The sequence below is a fragment of the Antennarius striatus genome, chromosome 23 (assembly GCF_040054535.1).
Source record: "Antennarius striatus isolate MH-2024 chromosome 23, ASM4005453v1, whole genome shotgun sequence".
In the NCBI taxonomy this organism is placed as follows: Eukaryota; Metazoa; Chordata; class Actinopteri; order Lophiiformes; family Antennariidae; genus Antennarius; species Antennarius striatus.
Window position 1 is genome coordinate 9,297,584 of NC_090798.1, and position 22,107 is coordinate 9,319,690.

The window sequence follows — 22,107 nt, forward strand, 5'->3', positions numbered from 1 at the left end:
GCAGTGTAGAGGGGAATATTGAATGAGCGAATGAACTAAACAGCTTTTTCAACCGGTTCAGCTCCCCCACCACTCCCGGCTCCTCGTCCCAGGCCTCTCCCGGCCCTGCATACCGCTCCACTGATGCTCCCTCCTCCTGTGCTTCCTCTCCTTCCACCCCTGCCACTTCTCCCGAGCCTACTCCAAGAACTGCGAAGCTCTACGGCCCCACCTCAACCACTGTACCTCCAACCTCGCAACGTCCTCCTGCTCCCACCACGACTGAGACCGTCATCACTGCAGAGCTGCTGACGACAACACTGAGGAGGCTGGACCGGATAAGGTCTCCCCAAGATTCTGCCTGTGCTTCGGAACTGGGGGACCCATTGCAGTGATTGTTTAACCTCAGTCTGTGGCTGGGGAGGGTCCCGTCGCTGTGGAAGACCTCCTGCATCGTCCCTGCACCCAAGAAAGGACGCCCTACTGAGCTCAACGACCACTGACCGGTCGCTCTTACCTCCCACATAATGAAAACCCTAGAGCAACTGGTCCTGGAGCTCATGCGTCCACAGGTGCAGGGTGCTATGGACCCTCTCCAGTTCGCCTATCAGGCTAAGGTTGGGGTTGACGACGCTGTCTCGTACCTCCTCCACCACATGCTCTCCTACCTGGATGCCGGGGGCTGTGCCGTCAGAGTGCTCTTCTTTGACTTTTCAAGCGCCTTCAACACCATCCAGCCCCGCTCCTACAGGACAAACTGACCTCCATGGCTGTGGACCCCTACCTTGTGAGCTGGATTACGGACTATGTAACGGACAGACCCCAGTACGTCCGTATGGGGGACTGTTTGTCTTCTATGGTGACCAGCAGCACGGGGGCGCCACAGGGGACCGTTCTCTCCCCCATTTTATTCACCCTCTACACATCAGACTTCAAGCACAACTCGGATACATGCCACATACAGAAGTACTCAGATGACACTGCGATAGTGGCACGCATCCGGGAGGGTAATGAGGGGGCGTACACGGTATTGGTGGTTGACTTTGTGGAGTGGTGCCAACAGAACCTATCTATCTATCTATCTATCTATCTATCTATCTATCTATCTATCTATCTATCTATCTATCTATCTATCTATCTATCTATCTATCTATCTATCTATCTATCTATCTATCTATCCATCCATCCATCCATCCATCCATCCATCCATCCATCCATCCATCCATCCATCCATCCATCCATCCATCTATCTATCTATCTATCTATCTATCTATCTATCTATCTATCTATTGTTGGAATTATATCTTTTTATGTTATGTTGGAATTATATCTTTTTATGTTATTTTGCTGTGGAAAGTTACTGAGCTTAAAGTTCATCTTAGGTCACATCACGTGACAGTTAGAACTGCTGACTTATGCTAAATTGCTTGCACAGCTAGTCGAGCAGAAACTCTTGCAAGGCCGTCTTCCTCTTTCTTCTCTGATAATTGGCGTATATCTTCTTAGATAATTGGCGTATAGCTACGATAGTTTTCATGACCTGTCTGCTTATCACCTCTTGCCAGGCCGTCTGCAAGGCCGTCTTCCTCTTTCTTCTCAGATAATTGGGGCATCATGACATCACCTGAATGTAACCCACTGTCTTGCCTGCTATCTTGCAGCTGTTGTGATACCAGGTGAACCCCGCCTTCTGATGTGCATAAAATCCATGTGCTGCAAGTGCATCCTCGCACTCTGCAGGAAGTAATCTCCCATGAGACAAAGTGCCGAGAATATTCTCTTTGCAATTGAAAAATAAACTTTGAAGCTTCGACATTTCACTGAGTGTTTTGTTTATTTAACTCTGTTCAGAAATTGTCCACAACCAAGAGAAAACGAACACGAAGCTGGAGGACCAAGGGTCTTTAGGACCATATTATTTGGCTCCACTTCAACATTTGGTGACCCCGACGTGATCTTGGCTGGACTCCTGCCGGACAGAGACAACTCCAAAGGGTACCCCGACTTGTAAGGTAAGAGGAACTTTGCCTCTTAGGGCCTTGTCTCTGCCTGTCAGTATAAGGTTAAAATCTGTCTTTCCCTATTTGGAAAACGTTCTAGAATCATTGACTCGAACACCAGTGATTTGATTTAATAGACGTCTTTTTGTGAATGTCAAACCGGACGCTGTTTGGATTGATCGGTCTTTTAATTATACTTTGTGTCAGCGTCTGGTGGTTCTTACACCTAAATTATTCTTACAGTAAGAACACTCAACTAGGTTTACAGACGTTCAAACCTAGTTGTTTTAATACTGCGGTCGCTCAAAGAGTTTGTGGGGTTGCCCCAGCTGATGACATTAGGCTGTAGAGGTTAAAGCAAACTATTGGCTAAAAACGTCTGGTAAATTCTTCCATAACTGAGTAGACTGAGAGGATTGTCTGGGACATCCTGCGCGCTAGAGATTTTGCGTCTGGGACGCCCGTCTGGGAATATTAGTGAAACGATCCGGGATCGTGGGTCGAGTGATACTGAGTTCCGTGTTGAGGTTCTCGGAGGAAACGACGCCGAATTTTCTTAACTAAATTGGGAAAAGGCCTAATAGAATTTACAATGGAAGGTGAATTCGATCGGGAAACAGACTGGTTCAACTGGAACTTAATTCCAGACGACCCAGATGGTGCACCATTAGAAAATCAAGCAAAAATTGCTATTTTAGTGGCATCCGAGGGACTGCCCACAAAGATCCGCAGTAAGACGGAGTCTGAAATGAAAGATTGGTTTGAAGATTGCTGTAAAAAAGGATGGTTACCACCGCTAACATCCAAAAAATCATTCGTCTTACTGATGAAAGAGGTTGAGAAAGCATGCATTAAAAAGTTAAATGTACTGGCCACAACTGTCTCTGCAACAAATAGAATCAGTATTCCAGGAAGGCGGGCACGAGAGTCATATGTAAAGGTGGAAAAAGTTAAGTCACATGTACGATTGCTGTCAATGGGAGGATCAGTCAGAGTAAGTAGACAAGAGGTCAAAGAAAAGTGTGCTTGGAATAATCCTGACCCGCCTCCTTATCTGGGGGAGAATTTTGCATCTGTTTTTTCCAAAACTAACCCGTTTGCCAGTAATCCTTATGCAGAATTACAACAGACTCTGACTCTGACTCAGACCAAACCAGACCCGCCGTCACTATACTTCCAAGCACCAGTCTGGAACATCACCAGCGGGAAACTGCACATGGATCAGACCGCCCCATCCGCGCCCACACCCGCGACTGAAGGTAAAGTGGTACCGGAACATGTCAGAATCATGGCCGCGCCCTGTGAACGAGCTAACAAACAGCTTAAAGATGAGTTTGAAGAAATCCTCAGGACCAGTAAAACTTATCCGGACCTGAGGCTTGCCCTGAGTGAGTTCAAGACGGAGCTGCTGCGCAGAGGGAATGCCTCCCGCAGCGTCAGAGACGAACTCCGTCAGAGGGTCCTACAAGCAGAACAAGAAGCGGAGGAACACTTCAAGACGTCACTCAAACATCATGAGGTATCATTTGACAACGAACAACATTCCACTTTACAGAAACAGGAACAGCTCTGTCGCCTCTCTTCCCGAGTGGAACCTCCCGTCTCCGCTCTTCCCCTCCCTTCTCTCCCTCCCCGGCCTCCAACCCCGCCTCCCTGTCAGCCCACCTCAGAGGGACCTGTGACTCGATCCAGAGCCGCTGTACAAGCTCCATTGATGGATACAGTGGACCCCAACTCCGGACGGCGTGTTGCCGTCTACCGCCCTTTCCCTGCAGCAGATCTCAATGCCATGCTTCAGACATTGCCACCTATTTCATCGGGGGGACGCAATTGGTTTGCATCCGTGCAGCGTCAGGCTATGGGCCACGACTTGTGTGGTGGTGACATGCAAATGATTTTAACTAAAGTATGTCCTTTGTCTATCTTACCACAGGTTCTAGAGGAAACAGGGGTGGGTCGTATGGCTAAAGATGAACCTCTAGACCACGAAAATTTGGACCGCATTGACGTAGGTCTTAACGCACATTTCCCTTTGCCTCTGTGTGCTGTCCATGACATGGTGTTCACTCCAAAAGTTGGAGAGGACGCGACTACTTACGTTGATTGGGCCAAAACTGAATATCACATTAAAACAGGTTTTCTACATAATACCTCGCCTTTCCATGACTCAGTCTTTCGAGCTTCCATTTTGAAGGGGATTCCCAAAACAGTGGTTACCGCCATGGAAAACATACCAGATCTGGCTGAAATGACGGATGACCGGTGGTGTTCCTGCCTGAGACACTTTCTGAGGAGACATGCCAAAGAAAAAGATACTAAGGTAGAAAAACATCAAACTGCTGTTTCTCAATTGACCGTCATGCAGATCCAGGACATCAAGAAGAAAGAGGACTCTGTTTCCTCTCCTGCCTCTGCTCTTCCACCTGATGATGCAGATAGAATGATGTATCAGTCGGGGCCACGATCTTGGGGTGGGGCTGACACTCAACGTTACGTATGTTTCCGCTGTGGCAGAGAAGGTCATTGGGTCAACGATTGCCCCGAGAGGCCCCCACCTAGGGGGCGTGGTCGTGGATTCCAACGCCCTCGTGGACGTGGCAGAGACATGGGACGGTGGCAGTCTCTAGATCGGCAGCAGTACCAACAGCGCCGCCCAGTGGACTCCAACCAAGGTTCGCCCGTCCCGAATCGCCAGCGTCTGCCCCCTGGTGAACAGTTCTCACAATGAAGATGCCCTGAACCCACGGACATAGGCATGCAGGAGCCTATGATCACCATTACGGTAGGAGGAGTGTCAACTCCTTTTATGGTTGATACTGGTGCCCGTTATTCCACCATCCAACGGCTTCCTCCTGGCGCCTATGTCACCAATGACGTAATTCCTTTAGTTGGGTTCAAGGGTGAAGAAATTGCCCTGCCAAAGACTTCCTCCATTTTGGTTTCTGCACACAACCAGTTATTAACTCACTCCTTTATCCTGGCTCCCTCCAGCCCTGCCAATCTTTTAGGGCGTGATTTAATGTGCAAGTTGTGTCCTTTGATAAAGTGTTCTGCCGACGGCCTGCAACTGATGTTTCCGGATGGATCATCCCGACTGTGCCTGTCTGCCACCAACCCCGTCAACACCATGTTTCCGGTACATGCCAAAGTTGCTGTGGTGTGCATGTATGCTGACATCTTTTGGGTTGTGATGGACACTGATGCTGGACAGTGGACTCCTGTTGAGACTTTCTGGACAAAGTGGTCGCCCTGGGTCCGTCACCTACGCCCCTATGATCTGGTCTCTGACGCTTTGCATTGTACTCTGTATTATGACAGGATGGAAGACACAATTTTCCTGGGAGCCTTCCAGGAGGTGGAAGGACTCCCGTGGGATCTCTCTCTCCAAGATCTCTACGTAGGACCTCAGGGTGTGGCTTGGGCCGTATCCTTGACGCCCGAACAGCAGAAGTGGTATCGTATGGATGATCCTCCAGATCCTTCGATGCCGCCTTGCTATCCTCATGTCTCCTTGGCTGTCTCCCCAAAACACACACAGAAAGATCTGGGTCCCTTCGTGAAAGCTTGCATCGATGCTGATGATTGGAAGCCGACATTCTACTCTGGTTTGCACTATTCTGCATCTCTTGACTCATATCGCATTTTGTCTCCAGAATTTGTGATCCCTTCCGTCCTAGAACACAGCGTCCTGGACAGGCACCATGGCAGAGAAACATCCGACAGCGATTTGGCACCTGCGCTGATTGACTCTCTTCCCGACTCCCTCTGGACCCAGGGTCCTACGGATGTCGGTCGTTGTGACGTCACGCCAGTCACGTTTCAAATGAAACCGGGTCCCATTTGGGTTCCTCAATATCCGGTTCCTGCGAAGGGTAAGGCCGGTGTAACTGAGACCATAAACGGGTTGCTTGAAGCTGGTGTGCTTGCTCTAATTGAAAGCTCTCCTTTTAATACACCCATTCTCCCTGTAGAAAAGAAAGGTACAGGCAAATGGAGGATGGTCCATGATTTGAGAGCTATAAATGCTGCAGTCACCACTCCCACCCTTCCGGTCCCGAACCCTCATGCTGCACTCTCACTGTTGTCGCCCTCTCACACTCACTTCACTGTCATCGACTTGGCTAATGCTTTTTTCAGTATTCCTCTTCATCCATCCATGAAACCTTATCTGGCCTTCACCTGGGATGGAAGGAGATACTCCTACAACTGTCTGCCCATGGGGTTCCTCCTTTCTCCTGGTCTCTTCAACGTCCATCTTCGTGAGCTTCTGAAACCTTTGTCTCTTCCGCCCGGTGTGCTCCTCGTCCAGTACGTCGATGACCTCCTGGTTGCGGCTCCATCAGAGCAATCCTGTCTGGACACGACTCACTCTCTGCTCCTTCGTCTCCATGAAGTAGGCCTTAAAGTTTCTAAATCCAAAATTCAAGTTGCCAGAACTCAAGTCTCTTTCCTTGGTCGCTGTGTAACCCGGATGGGCACAGGCCTCTCCTCCTCGCACAGAGAAGACATTTTACACTCTGCTCGTCCATCTACCGTGAAGCAAATGCTAGCTTTTCTGGGGTTGTGTAACTACTCTCGCCATCATGTTGTTGACTTCTCAGAGTGCACGCATCCTCTCCGTGCTATGGTCAAGGAAGTCGGCATGCGGAACCTTTCAGCCGCTTTGGCCTGGACTCCGGACGCTGATGCTGCCTTTTCTCACCTTAAGGCATGTTTGGCCTCTGCTACATCTCTTTCCATTCCTGACTACAATAAGATGTTTTTCCTCGATGTGGCTGAAAAAGCAAGCAGTGTTTCTGCTGTGCTTTTTCAAAAGGGGGATAGAGGAGAACGAAACGTCTGTATGTATGTCTCAACACCATTGGACAATTATGAAAAACGCCAAACGCCCTGTTCATCTTTTGCCTCAGCACTAGCTAGGTTGGTCCAGAAAACTGCCCACGTGGTACTTCATCATCCACTGACCATCAGAACTGGACACAGCACTGTCCAATACATCACAAGCCAATTCTTCACCATGACTGGAGGACGCCAACGCAAGATTGAATCGGTCATCACTCAACCACACATCATCTTCATCCATGAAGGGATCAATATGGCTGATGGTCTGATTGAAGGTACCCCACACTTTTGTACAGAAAAAGTCCAAGACGACACAAAACTCAGAGATGACTTGTACGAACAGCCATTGACTAACCCCGACATGACGTTGTTCACCGACGGATGTTGTTTTAAAGGCATGGATGGCCTGCAATCAGGTTTTGCCATAGTTCAACATCAAAACGACGATTTTGAGACAGTTAAGGAAGTCAGACTGGACGGACCACAGTCAGCACAGAGAGCTGAAATCCTAGCAGTCGCAGAAGCTCTAGGACTCGCAAAAGACCAAACTGTAAATATCTACACTGATTCTGCTTATGCTCATTTGGTTGTACATACTGCATTAAGTGAATGGCAACGGAACAATTATCAGACAGCAACAGGAAGTCCAATTAAACACCTGAAAGAGGTAATGCATCTCCAGGAAATGCTGATGTTGCCAAAAGCTGTTGCTGTTATCAAGTGTCCAGGTCATTCCAGAAAAAATGACCTGATTGCAAATGGAAACGCCGCAGCAGATGCAGCTGCTAAAAAGGTGGCAGGTTATCAGCCAGCACTCCAACTCTCGGTGAGTGACAAAGAAATTGATTGCAAAATAACGAATGATGTGATCCGAGAGTGGCAGGTGAAAGCTAGCCCAGAAGAAAGGAGTTTGTGGAAGGCAAAAGGGGGTGAAAAGAATGATGAAGGAATCTGGAACAAAGAAGGTAAACCTGTGCCGCCTCAAAAACAATTGAAAGTTTTGATTCAAGAAGCCCATGGACCATGCCACGTAGGCACGGACGAAACACTGAGACGTCTCTGTGGCTGGTGGCATCCGTTCATGAGAACAATTGTGAAAAGTGAACTGCAGGACTGCAGTGTTTGCAATAGGCATAATTGCCTGCCAACAACTAAACCACCTCCAGGGGTGCAGGACCAGGAAGTGACAGCACCTGGTCAGGTAATTTCAATGGATTTTACCGACATGATCCAATCGGTTAATGGGTATCGATACCTGTTAGTGATTGTTGACTCTTTTTCAGGATGGCCTGAGGCTTATCCATGCAGAGCAGAGACAGCAGCTTCTGTAGTGAAACATTTGGTTAACCATTACATTCCAACTCATGGTTTTCCGAGAAAAATCAGGTCAGACAATGGAACTCATTTCAAAAACAAACATCTACAACAGGTGGAAAGTATGTTGGGATTGAGACACACTTTTGGCGCTGTGTATCACCCTCAGTCACAGGGAAAGGTCGAACGAATGAATCGCAACATCAAAGAAAAATTGTCAAAATCCATGGCCTCGTCAAAGATGAATTGGCTACAGGCCCTCCCTGTGGCTCTGTTGAATGTCAGAATGTCATTGAATTCATCCACAGGTTGGACCCCATTTGAGGCACACACTAACAGACCTTTTCCAGCTCCCACAGCTCCATTGGAACCAGTTCCCGGATTCCAAGGCCCAAAAGGCCTCCGCGAACTAACAGTCAATTTTTCCCATCTCACAGAACCACAGGAGAAACCACCAAAAAGTGTGAATGTGTGTGAATGGGTGTGGCTGAGAGTAATCAAACGAAAATGGTCTGAACCTAGGTGGACAGGTCCCCATCAAGTCATTGAGAGAACCGGAACCGCAGTTCGGCTTCTAGGAAGAGGGGACACGTGGTTTCATCTGACGTCCACCAGGCCTGCAAAGACCCCAACGGGAGTCGCTCTCCCCTCTCCAAAAGCTGCTAATAGTGGTGACGACCACTAGGGCATCCGCCCCAACTGAGGACATCGAGCAACGGCTCCAACTGAGGACATCGAGTGAGTGGTTGTTCAACGTGGCGTAAAGTCACAAAGCAACCCGAGAGCAGGCAATTACGTTCAGTAACTGACCTAAGCTTTTGAAGAGACCCCAGCGGTCACGGTGCAGCGTTCTCGAGCATCGCTCTCAACCAGCGTCCGGACGAGCCAGTATCCAGAGGGGTCAACCCAGAGGAAAAGGTGCAAGACCTCCCTCTCTACAAGCAACAACCGTTATCTTCAGTCTAAAAAAAAAAAAAAAAAAACAAAAAAAAAAAAAAAAAAAAAAACATGCTGTATTTCCTTGTTTTTAGTCTTTTGGCTGTCACTGCTGCATCCTCTCCTGACAAATGTTTACAACAGTATGGTGGGTTAACGCTTAGCTACACTGAGGGGGCTACAGCTTCTTATACCTTTGATCTCTGCAAAGTAATTAACTGCAGGGGTCCTGGCGCACCATGGCGACACTATGATGTTTACATCTGCGGTCACAGTGACAACTCCCTTAATGACCCGTGGTGTGCTTCTTGGTCCTCTGTTTGGTATTCCACAGAACATGGGTTCCAGCCCCCCACTTCTGGATTGGGCTCCTTCTTTTCTCTGCAAAGGGATTACTCCCCCACAAGTAATCCTTTAACTCTGTCCATTAAACCCCTATTTTTCCCAACATCTCAATGTCATGCTAGTGTTATGGAACCCTGCGGAAGGTTCTCTCCCGGCAGCAGGTTTTGCTCTACAGATTTTCTACATTTAATTTTAGGTGTTGGACTCTTTCGAGTCCAAAAGGGGGATTGTTGGAATTATATCTTTTTATGTTATGTTGGAATTATATCTTTTTATGTTATTTTGCTGTGGAAAGTTACTGAGCTTAAAGTTCATCTTAGGTCACATCACGTGACAGTTAGAACTGCTGACTTATGCTAAATTGCTTGCACAGCTAGTCGAGCAGAAACTCTTGCAAGGCCGTCTTCCTCTTTCTTCTCTGATAATTGGCGTATATCTTCTTAGATAATTGGCGTATAGCTACGATAGTTTTCATGACCTGTCTGCTTATCACCTCTTGCCAGGCCGTCTGCAAGGCCGTCTTCCTCTTTCTTCTCAGATAATTGGGGCATCATGACATCACCTGAATGTAACCCACTGTCTTGCCTGCTATCTTGCAGCTGTTGTGATACCAGGTGAACCCCGCCTTCTGATGTGCATAAAATCCATGTGCTGCAAGTGCATCCTCGCACTCTGCAGGAAGTAATCTCCCATGAGACAAAGTGCCGAGAATATTCTCTTTGCAATTGAAAAATAAACTTTGAAGCTTCGACATTTCACTGAGTGTTTTGTTTATTTAACTCTGTTCAGAAATTGTCCACAACCAAGAGAAAACGAACACGAAGCTGGAGGACCAAGGGTCTTTAGGACCATATTATTTGGCTCCACTTCAACACTATCTATCTATCTATCATGTCTCAAGTGTTACATCGCTCAGTGTTGTGGGCAGCCTGAACTTTTACTGCAATAGGACTGAACTCATCAAACTGAGTGGGGCTCAATGAAGTTTTGGATTTATTTTATTTATTTGGCATTCCTTGAAAGCTGATTTAAGTTTGAAATTTCTTTTCTGGATATTGTGAATGGCCATTCCATTTTGTTGTTTCTATGTTTTTTCAATATATAGCACCATTTAAAAAACACAAGTTCTTCCTCAGTCTGTTCCTCTCTCCTCTCCTAGAGCTGAACCCAGATCTTCGTATTGAGCCCGAGTTGATATTATAGTAATTACCGCATTGACCCGAATATAAGACGGTGTTTTTTACATTGAAATAAGACTGAAAAAGTGGGGGTCATCTTACATTTGGGGTCTAGACATTACACCCATTAACAACGCTAGATAGCACCAGACATCTTTAAAGCAAATGCTGAACTTAACCTCCCAGGCCAAAGCGAACCCCTGTCACGAAGAAGAAAAATAAAAATAGTGGTAAGAAAGAAAAGAGAAGAAAATAAGAGAAGAGATAACAGAAAATATAGAAACGTAGCGACAATCTGGAGAAAAGTGGGTCGAAGATCGACCAGGTTAACCGGCAGCTGAGGAGAAGTTATGATGCAAACTTCTTATGTTCTTCATATGATATTAAGATGGGATAGACAGTTTTTGCATGATTTGAATGAGGCAAAATAACATGCTTTTTCTCTCGAATATATTGTTATAATCATTTGTTTCAGATGTACTGTAATTATTTTCTGTATGAAAATTAAATTTGGTGTTCAAAAAGTCTTTTTTCAAACTTGAGTTCAGGGTCGTCTTATATTCGGGCCAATATGGTAATTGTGATAATTAATTAGTGTGCACAAATGCTACACTAACCCTAACCCTAACCCTCACCTGAGATGATGCCCACATGTGCCCAGTGGAAAAAACGGAGCACAGTAAACAGGACTCTGCTGGGCGGCGTGATGGGAGGAAGATTTGGCCAGTTGGCATCCAGGCAGCCTGGAGAAGCGAGCCCTACTTCCCAGTGCTGAGCCAATAGGGACGCAGCATGACAGAGCGCAGGATTAAAAGGTCCAATGTAGGCATGACCATAACCCTCCATATCTCCAAGTTCAGTCAGCGCTGAAATCAAACCACAGAAAGAAAAAAAAAGAGAGACTTCACAGGAACAACAAGGTGAGGGTTGATCAGCACAGGATTAGGTAGGTTAGGGTTAGGGTTAGATGGGTAAGGGTTAGAAGAGGGTATATGGATACATAACAGAGTAGAATTTCCAGTTTTCCTGAGGGAACCCCACAGATATTAATGAAGTTGTTCTTCTTTTCTTCTTCTTCTCCGGTCACCACTTCTTTAGTGCATGATGTTAAAGGTGGGAGGAAGCTGGACAGAACCACACAGACACAGGAGGACACCCTAACTCCACACAGAAACGTCCCAGGGGGATCTGAACCCAGGACCTTCTGGATGTGAGGCAGCAGCAGCTGTCCCAAAAAACCTTTGTCTTTAAAAACGTCTGCTGAGCATCAATGTGCTTCACCAACCTCTGGATGTGGAGCAATCCTCCTCCAGAAGTTTGATGTCGTAGTGATATCCTCTGCTCAGGCCGCTGTCGCTCTGCAACCGTGACAACGCCAAGTTGGCCGCTGCCGTGGGCATTGCTCGGGAGAACATGGGGTCACATGACCATGGACCAATTAGAGCCAGCTTGAAGGTGGCTGCCCAGACAGGTGCAACATATAGTGCCCACAGGCACTCCCATAGCAACCACCTGGGGGGGAGCATCCTGCAAGACAAACAGGACTGGTTCACACTCGTCTTTTTTTTTTCTTTTCCATGATGGCAGCGTACAGGGTTGCAGCGGTTTCTGGAGCTCCCACTACTGTAATCCCCATTTTTAGAGCTGTCAGGGAAAATCTGAACAACAGCTTGGCAACAAATGTACAGTATTTATCGCACTATAAGGCGCACTGGACTATAAGACGCACCCTCAATAATTTGTTTGTTTTATAATTTATTTCATATATAAGGCACACCGGATTGTAAGGCGCACACAATAGAAAATGAATAAAATTTATTTGATAAACTGCAGTGGTTGTAGTTGCGCAATCCGTCCACTAGATAGAGCCGCGCTGCTCAGACAGTCATGATTGCATTCATGATTTCCTGACTACCTTTGAATGGCCCCTATTGTTAAGTCAATAAGCCATTCTGAGCCTCATCAAGGAAACCTGAACACTGGATCACTTTACCATCTTAGAAAGAAGTCAACACGCATATTAAAAAACCTGACATTAAAACTGGTTAAATTCATTACGAGTGCAGTCAGTGCGAACAGAGCGGATTATTTCCTCATCTGAAGTTCGAAGCAGATATTTAAGCTCCGAAGTTTGACTTCATTTATTAATTAAATATTGTTTCGATCAATCGGTAGTCCAGTCGGAGGTGAGGTGCAGCTATTTGCTGCTGTGTGTCCTAAACAATTTTTTAACTAGTTTTTAATGTCAGGCTGCTAATTTACTGGCAAATGTGACGCTGTTTTACTCCTAGAACTGACTTTAACGTCGGTGTCTCACCGCCGTGAATCTCACAGCTTGAAGCTGCAGACAGAATACACAAGCCTGAATGCGCCCCTCTGCCGCCCGCCCAGAGCTATCAACTACATTTGTAAATCAATTGCAGCACACCCGTTGGCACCTTTGTCTAGCAGTGACTCTGCTCTTGAAATTTCAGAAAAGGCTGGAAGTTCAGCTTTGAGGGTCTTTCATTCACCTTTATGCCAGTTTCTCCGTGTGTTTCCACAGACTAATAGAATGGACCGTCACTAGATTCCAGATGACAACACAATGGCATTTTTAAGACCAATTAAGTTTAAAGTGGGTTATTTACAACGCCAAATTGTTAGGAAATACTGAGATCAGTCAGTCAGTCAAACTTTATTAATAGAATTGTTGAAAGTTCCTTATGTTTTGCTACGTAATCACCGGTGCTCCTACAGTCTGCTCTACCGTCTGAGAGCAGCTCAGTCAGAGCCGGGACTTCAGTGATGCCCCTTGACTACCGTTGTTAGGGGGCATAGGCCCGAGTGCCTTGTGAGGGTGCTCCTCTGGTGGCGGACTGCGGCATGACTGGCGGCCAGACTGCCGGATTTTTTCAGCGATCATGTTTTTAACCAATATTAATATGAATATTAATCCATATATAAGACGTGCTGGATTATAAGGCGCACTATGGGTTTATGAGAAAATTTTAGGCTTTTAGGTACGCCTTATAGTGCGGAAAATACGGTAAATATGAAGTACAGCCCAGCCGCACTGTACTCCATCAGAGACAACAACATCCATTCCACCTACGTTGAAAGCTACTCTCGCAGACTGGGGATACTCAGAACGCATAAGCGGCGCGGGGGGACCCGAGTATGGACCAGCAAGAGGAAGCGATGTGATCGGAGGCAGAAGAGAGGAAAGAGGGCTGGCTGGCTAACTCAGCTAAAAGCCAGAAGACCACCGATCCCGTCACTCTTCTTGGCCAATGTCCGTTCTTTGGACGACAAAATGGACATGCTACGCCCCCGGCTGAGGGCCTGGGAGGAGATGAGGAGCAGCTATGTGATCGGCCTGACGTAGACTTGGCTAAACAACAGCATGCCAGACTCTGCTTTCCAGATCCATGGATTTAACTGTTCCGAGCGAACCAGGACCATTGATCCGGACAAACACGTGAGATTGTACTGTGTGCATACGTGAAAGAGGTTGGTGTACAAATAGCGAGCTGGTTAAGAGCTACTGCTCCGAGGCGACAGAACACGTGACTGTTAAATGCCGGCCGCATTATCTGCCTAGTGAGTTTACGGCAGTGTTCGTCACCATGGTTTACATCCCGCTGGGTGCTAATGCTAACGCTAACAGAAACAAAGCGTTACGTGAGCTGTACGACACCATTAGCTCACTGCAGACCAGGCACCCAGAGGTGTTTTACGTGGTAGCAGGGGACTTTAATAACGTAAAACTAACAGACACACTGCCCAGCTTTTACCAGCACGCACCATACCCACACATGGGGACAACACACTGGACTGTGTGTACACCAACCTATGCGGCGCATACAGGACCCTCCCCTGACCATACCTCGGCTTCTAAGATCACATCTCCATCCTGCTGGCCCTCAGCTTCTCAGATCACATCTCCATCCTGCCCCAGGGAGAGTGCTGAAGGAATGTTCCCACCAGCTGGCAGAGGTGTTAACAGACATCTTTAACACCTCACTGCAGCTAGCAACGGTCCCCAGCTGCCTGAAGTCTGCCACCATCGTCCCGGCCCCAAAGGCCACTCGGTGAAGGACCTGAATGACTATCAGCCGGTGGCCCTCACCCCGATAGTCATGAAGTGCTTTGAGAAGCTGGTCATGGCACACATCAAGGACTCCATAGACACAACGGTGGACCCCCACTAATATGCCTACAGGAGGAACCGCTCCACCGATGACGCCATCTCCTCTGTGGTCCACACATCCCTCACCCATCTGGAGAGCAGGGACTCCTACATCCGCCTGCTCTTCCTGGACTTCACCTCAGCATTTAATACCATCCCACAGACCCTGATGCAAAAGCTGTCAGAGCTGGGACTGTCTGCAACAACAGGGAACTGGGTCCTGGACTTCCTGGCAGACAGATCACAGACTGTCAGGGTAAAGAACACCATCTCCTCCCCCATCACCCTCAGCACTGGCTCCCCACAGGGCTGCGTGCTCAGCCCCTTCCTGTTCACCCTACTGACATATGACTGCTCGGCGAAAGTGGTCGTGATCTCCAGCTACAGGTACTTGGGGGCTCATCTCACCAAGGACTTCACTTGGAGCTGTAACACCTCCTACCTGCTCAGGAAGGCCCACCAGCGGCTCTATTACCTCAGGAAGCTGAGGCGTGCTGGAATGGGGAGTGCCATGCTGAAATGCTTCTACAGGGGTGCAGTGGAGAGCATCCTCACCACCAACATCACTGTGTGACACGGCAGCTGGTCTGCAGCAGACAGGAAAGTTCTGTGGAGGGTTGTGAAGACTGCACAGAGGACTGTAGGGGGTGGCCTACCTACCACCACAGAAGTCTACACAAAAGTTGTAGAAGGAGGGCCACCCATATCATTGCAGACCCCACGCACCCAGCATACAGTCTGTTCCAACCCCTCCCCTCAGGCAGGAGACTACGGAGCATCCAGAGCAGGACCACCAGGTTGAGAAGCAGCTTCTTCCCAGAGGCTGTTAGACAGCTGAACTCCTGTGGTGCTCTGTAGTCACCCTCACGACACCCCGTATGTCACCACAAACACACGGGGATTTGGTGCAATATGGTGCTTCTTCAAGTGCAATAGACTGAGCACCCAAACATTTAAGCTGCTACATTGTAAATAAAATTGCTGTTCAGACACTTTACACTTTATACATCTTACATATTTAACTTTTGTCTTGTTTGTGTTATCTTATTAATTGACCATGCTTACTGGGACCTTCAAAGAGGTAGTTCGTACTGTTCCATGTGAAAAAGTGTGTGAGCATGACAAATAAAGATCTGATTCTGATCTGATTCATCATGACCTGGCTCGAGGACCAGAATGCACCTGGCTGACTGCTTTGACCTCTAAATCTTCACATGTTAATGCTGGCTGACACCATTAGATAATGCCAAACACCGCTAAGAATGCTTCGAATAGCAACAACGCTAAAACTGTTAAATGGAGCTGGAAGGCAGGCAGACTTGTCACCACCAGCATCGACCTGCTGTGTGATGACATCATCACCACCTGGCTCACAGGTTCAGTACTCTTCACGTCTGATCATAAACGTTTTTCAACTGGTTTCCAGTTTCTGTCTGTGAGGACTGGTCATCTAAATAATAATTATAATTCATTTAAAAACAGATCCTCTCTGGCCACACAGCCCTGTCCAATCCTGTCTGGAGCTGCTCTGACATAATTCAGTCATACTATCCTGAATGGACACTCAGTCCTTTCTGTTTCGCGTTTCATTGATTACTTTTGAATAAATATCCTCTGTGCAGTATTTCAGTCATTTTATTCAGACCCCTGTCTTATCTTTATATCTATCTATCTATCTATCTATCTATCTATCTATCTATCTATCTATCTATCTATCTATCTATCTATCTATCTATCTATCTATCTATCTATCTATCTATCTATCTATCTATCTATCTATCTATCTACCTATCACTGTCTCACGGACTACATAACTTCTGTTTAGATGTGGTCGCCCCCACCAAGACAGTTCGGTCTCCTTCTTCTGCTTTCCCTTTCGGCTTTTCTCCTCAGGGGTCGCCACAGCAAATCAGTTGCCTTCATCTAACCCTGTCCCAGCCCCTCCCCCCTCACCTCGCATTCAACCTCCCCCCACAGCCTCCACACATCTGTAGGTACGAGGGAGTCCCTCACCATCCCTCTCCCCCCAGTCCCTCCTTCTCCTCAAACCTACCAACCCCCTCTCTGCAGCAGCGGAGCAGCCCCCCTCATCCCCCCTTCCCCCGAGCACTCCTCCCCCCATCCCACCCCCTATCCTACGTCCCTCAAGCCCACCTCCACCTATCCTATCTCCCCCTCTCCTCTCTCCCCCGCTCTCTCACCTGCAAGCCCTCCTCGCTGTCACAGACACCCTCCCTCCACCCACCAGCTCCCACCACCATCACAGCCTCCTACCATCTTCACGGCACACCAGGTAAGAGGAGAACTGAAGAAGCTTCGGCCCCGAAAAGCAGCAGGACCAGATGGAGTGAGACCCCATCTACTCAAGGCCTACACCGCTGAACTCGGGGAGCCGCTACAACAGGTCTTCAACCTGAGCCTGGTTCTCAGGAAGGTGCCCACCCTCTGGAAGACTTCATGCATTGTTCCAGTTCCCAAAAAGAACCGGCCCAGCAAGTTAAACAACTTCCGACCGGTGGTGCTCACATTGCATCTGATGAAGACTTTGGAGCAGCTCTTCCTCAATCTCCTCAGGCCTCAGGTACAACATGCTGAGGACTCTTTACAGTTTGCATACTGGGAAAAGGTCGGCGTGGAGGATGCCATCCTCCACATGCTACACTGAGCCCACTTGCACCTGGACAAGGAAAGCGGAACTGTGAGGACCCTTTTTCTGGATTTTTCAAGTGCCTTCAACACCATCCAGCCCTGTATACTACAGAAAAAACTCCTACAAATGTGAATGGACCCCAACCTGGTTGCTTGGATCAACGACTACCTCACCGATAGACCACAGTTCGTCAGGCTGAAGGACGCCAGGTCTGATACTGTGGTCAGCTGCATCGGTGCTCCACATGGGACTGTCTTGTCCCCAATCCTTTTCTCCCTGTACACGGCGGATGTCTGCTACAACTCAGAACTGTGTCACATCCAGAAGTTTGCAGATTACACAGCTATCGTGGGATGTATCAGGAACAAAGAGGAGGAGGAGTATAGATGCTTGGTAAAGGACTTTGTTGACTGGTGTCACAGCAACAGCCTGCAGCTCAACACCTTGAAAACTAAAGAACTGGTCATTGACTTCAGGAGGGACAGATCCCAGCCTGGACCAGTTCTGATTGGAACGGAGGAGGTGGAGGCTGTGCAGACCTATAAATACCTTGGGCTGTGGCTGGACAACAAGATGGACTGGACAAGCAACATGAGGCAGCTGTACAAGAAAGCACAGAGCAGGATGTACTTTCTAAGGAGGCAGAGGGCATTCAACATCTGCAGGAAGCTCCTGTGGATGTTCTATCAGTCTGTGGTCGCCAGCATCCTGTCGTACGCTGTGGTGTGTTGGGGAGGGAGCGCCAGCTCAGTGGTTGGGATGAAGCTGGACCCTCTGGCAACGGTGGCGGAGAAGAGAACCTTGGACAAACTGCTGGACATCATGGACAATGTCAGCCACCTTCTGCACACTGTTACCAACAACCAGAGAAGCCTGAGAGGCCTGAGCAGCCAGAGGCTGCGCCTCCCAACATGCAGGACAAACAGACTTAAGAACTCCTTCATCCTCCGAGCCATTAAACTGCTCAACTCCTCTCTGGGGAGATGAAGAAGAAGAGAGTCCACACGAGAGCTGAGGGATGACAAAAAATGCACCAAAAACAATGCAAACACTATAGACACTTAACTCTACCCATGCCTAACTAGGCCTGTTTATTTTTTTAATTCTATGCCTATTTATGATTTTCTATTTATATATTCTTGATGGGTTATTTATTACTCTTCCTATTTGGTGTTGGTACTACTTTTTAATGTGCTGGTGCTTTCTGTGTGTTTTTTTCTGTGTTTTGTGTACTCATTGTGCTGTGTGTAGTGCGATGGAGAAATGAATTTCCCTGACAGAACCTCCTTATGGGATCAGTAAAGTTATGTGTCCCCCGCCTTATGCCGCCGAGATAGGCTCCAGCTCCCTGTGACCCGCTGCGGCGGATACAGTGGTAGTAATCTGAAGATGACTGACTGACTGTACTCTACTCCCTACTCATATATATATATATATATATATATATATATATATATATATATATATATATATATATATATATATATATATATATATATATATATATAAAACAACCCACCAACAACCCGTCAACAACCGTCCTCATTCTGCCAAAAGAACCAATCAGGTTCACGTTCATGACAAGTTATCTGACAGCCAGGATCATATGTGCACAGATCAATAGAATTTAACACAAAGAGGGCAATACTAATCCATGAAACTGATCACACACACACACGCACAAGTTTACCTTTGTCTCAAATGCTCATGTGTCCAAACAAGCTTGAACTTCTGTCGACACCTGAAGAAATCTCCGAACCAAAGGATGAACACCGACCTACAGAGGGGTCGAACGTGAGAGAACCTCCCTTTCTCTCTCTCTCTCTCTCTCTCACACACACACACACACACACACACACACACACACACACACACACACACACACACACACACACACACACACACAAGCAGATTTAGTTTAATCTGATTATTTCAGGAGGAAATTTGAGTCTGTAATGAGAGCAGGACTCCGTGTGTGTGTACAACCTGTTAACCTGACCTTTCTTTCACCGCTAGGTGTCGCTGATCCCCATTTCTGAGCTGCTACAGGGTGAAAATCTTTCAGAATTCTCTAAGAATAAATTGATAACTGTAGTGAAACGTCAAACACGTCCCACTCCCACCAGTCCCATGAGCACGTAGGCCGCCTCATCAGCTGCTCTGATGCTTTTATTCTGAAAATCCTTAGCATAACCATAACCCATCCGTCATCCATCCATCGGTTACTTGGTAACAGCTGGTTCAGGATGTTACCCTCGTTCCACCAGGTGCTGACCAATCAGACAGATGGTGGACTAAAAGCATGCTGGGAGGGGGGGTTACCATGATGCACTGGGCTCCTCCCCAAACGTTTGTCTTATTAGTTCATTTCATTCACTTCTTCCCTGGAGGCTGTGCATTACCATCTGACACGTTGTTATGAAAACAGCCTACTGCTGGGATGATGGCCGACACCCACTGACATCCCTCATTCCCTAACGCCTTCATTCCTTGCGCCCTATCCCTCCCCTCCCCCACCACAGATGTAGGTCTGTATGCTTTCATTTTATTCTTTTACATGGTTTTATCTTGGAGTCTTGAATAGATCACATGACCCTCTTTCGTTCCCTTGTAGTTGACATGAGTTCTAAACCCTGGGCTCTGGTCGAGTCTTAGCTGATCTGCTAATCCTCATCTGGATTAGGTCCATCCACAGCGATCAGAGCTCTCACCTGGTCTGCAGCCAGAAATAGAGAGGGGATTAGACCTCCACCCATCTGCTGGGATGTCCTGCAACTTGGAGGGGTTCTGTTCCAGGTGACAGGTGAAACGCTTTCAGTCGGGTTCCTGCACTGATGGAACCATGACTCAGAACACATGATGACAGTTACATACAAGCCCGTTCACGGACACACTCTTAGGTATGTCCTGAAGGTACACCAGTGTGTTGATGTATGAGTCCAGAAGCCATGGATTTAAAAACCAGAAATGTAATAGCTTTAGAATGGCTTTTTTGCCCACACACAACTCATTGAGAACTCTGTACACTCCAGGAAGAACATTCAGCCAGTTTATCAGAAATAAAGAAACACTATTTGACTGTTCAAAACACAGCAGTGCCACATTTTCCTTAACACAAGCCAAACAGTGACTTGTACATTGAAACTTGAATATTTAGCTTTCGCTAATGGCTAACATTAAAGCTAACCACGTTCTGAGAACCACTTCCCATCATATGAAGATCAACTGGGTGTAGACAGTGCTTTCCTGTATAGACTACAGTATATACACACACACACAACATTGCACAAAGTATTCTCTCACCTGTCTTCACACACGTGACCTTCCGTTGCATCCGATTACTGACACGAAGGCTTCACCCCGTCGCTCCACCTTCAGCAGCTTCAGCTCTTTCAGACTGCCGTCCTCAAGGTTCAGGAGATGTTTACTGGAATGTTTTATTCTTCCAGAAGGTAATTTGAGAGGTCACACTGACAGAGGAGAAGGTGTGGCTCTCAGTCTGGCTCTATTTCATCCTAAAGGTGTTCTCATGTGTTGAGGTGCTGACCCTGTTCTGGTCAGTTCAAGTCTTGAGCTCCAGACTTACTCATTAAATGTCGGTGGTGGCTTCCTGCCAGTGGACGATGCTAGAAGCCACCGAGCTTCTAGCTTCTGAGAGCGAACCACATTCCTCTGTGAAGACGGGTTCTGTACAGCTGGGGCCTTGGATGGGATGTGAACACCTAAATATGAATGACTTGGAGCTGAACAAACACTTCTGATAATACTGTAGAGCAGTGGTCTCTAACCTTTTTGGCGCCACGGACCGGTTTCATCTAAGACAATATTTTCACGGACCGGTCTTCATTTGCTCGATAATCGTTAATGACGCCAGAACAGCTGTAGTCTAATAATAAATCGTCCGCAGTGGTATTATGTAAAATGTAGACATCAACAGACAATAAACAAACTTTTCATAAATGGATAATCAACATCTCTATTTAATCTCTGTAAACAAAATAATTATAAGAAATAATTACATTAAAAACTCGATTCAAGTGACTGCACTGATGAGGTTTATTTTTAAAATTTTGCGACTTACAATCAGTGCATTCAACGCAGGAGAAATACTGATCATTTCCAAAAGAAAGGTGAACAAGTCAATCAAATAATAGTAATTACAATAATGAGAATTAGTGGATGGGGACCGCTGATCTAGGTGTAACGGGAGACAATGACACCTGAAGTGTGTACCATATGTCTGGTCTACTCGGCAGTTTGGTTTGGTTTTCGGTCACAGCAGAAAATCGCTTCACAAAGACAGGAGGTTGGAAATGGAAGCAGGGTTTTCAATACTTTTTGGGCGATCTCAGGATAATCTGCCTTGACTTTAATCCAGAACACTGGTGCGCTTATGGGCGCTTCATTGTGTGTGTGTGTTGATAACCTGTCATGTGACCAAGACCTGTCAAGCGGGACAGATGCATGAATTTGTCAGTGTGTCATTCCACACAGACGTCACTTTCAGACTCCGAAATAAATAAAACGGAAGTAATGTAAATAAGTTCTTCTTTCTGAGCGGCCCGGTACCAAATGACCCACGGACCGGTCCACGGCCCGGGGGTTTTGGACCACTGCTGTAGAGTGTGTATACATACACTTCACAGGTCCACCTTGCTGGTACCAGGTTGGACGCCTCTTTGCCTTCAGAGC

At 47.2% G+C, this 22,107-nt stretch overlaps 2 protein-coding genes across 19 annotated transcripts in view; one reads left to right on the top strand and one right to left on the bottom strand.

Annotated features, from left to right (window-relative positions):
- LOC137590808 (retinal guanylyl cyclase 1-like) overlaps positions 1–19,173 on the bottom strand; it is a 101,375-nt gene extending 82,202 nt beyond the window's left edge. For both annotated transcript variants that reach the window (XM_068308595.1, XM_068308596.1), the window contains exons 1-3: positions 19,106–19,173; positions 11,880–12,121; positions 11,230–11,460 (exon numbers count right to left, since the gene is read on the bottom strand). In XM_068308595.1, coding sequence (XP_068164696.1) covers positions 11,230–11,460; positions 11,880–12,120 — 472 coding nt within the window. In that variant the 5' untranslated portion in view covers position 12,121; positions 19,106–19,173. The remainder of the gene's footprint in view (positions 1–11,229; positions 11,461–11,879; positions 12,122–19,105) is intronic.
- LOC137590809 (protein NYNRIN-like) lies at positions 1,277–10,163 on the top strand. Of its 17 annotated transcripts, none has more exons than XR_011034502.1 (5): positions 1,999–3,498; positions 3,913–3,987; positions 5,633–5,851; positions 5,951–6,372; positions 6,581–8,171. XR_011034502.1 is itself a non-coding variant. In XM_068308602.1 (5 exons), exon 5 carries the CDS (start codon positions 6,604–6,606, stop codon positions 8,818–8,820), a length of 2,217 nt encoding a protein of 738 aa, XP_068164703.1. In that variant the 5' UTR covers positions 2,826–3,498; positions 3,913–3,987; positions 5,633–5,851; positions 5,951–6,372; positions 6,581–6,603; the 3' UTR covers positions 8,821–10,163. The 17 variants fall into 17 exon arrangements, 5 of the variants coding, with proteins under 5 accessions (XP_068164706.1, XP_068164707.1, XP_068164703.1 ...); XM_068308602.1 differs by having other exon boundaries at positions 2,826–3,498; positions 6,581–10,163; XR_011034509.1 differs by lacking the exons at positions 5,633–5,851; positions 5,951–6,372; positions 6,581–8,171 and adding exons at positions 3,547–3,812; positions 8,658–8,798.
- Positions 19,174–22,107: the final 2,934 nt, after the last annotated feature.

Bases quoted from the DNA above. Each gene is read 5' to 3' on its own strand.
- LOC137590809 (XM_068308602.1), top strand. From the start codon at position 6,604: ATGGTCAAGGAAGTCGGCATGCGGAACCTTTCAGCCGCTTTGGCCTGG.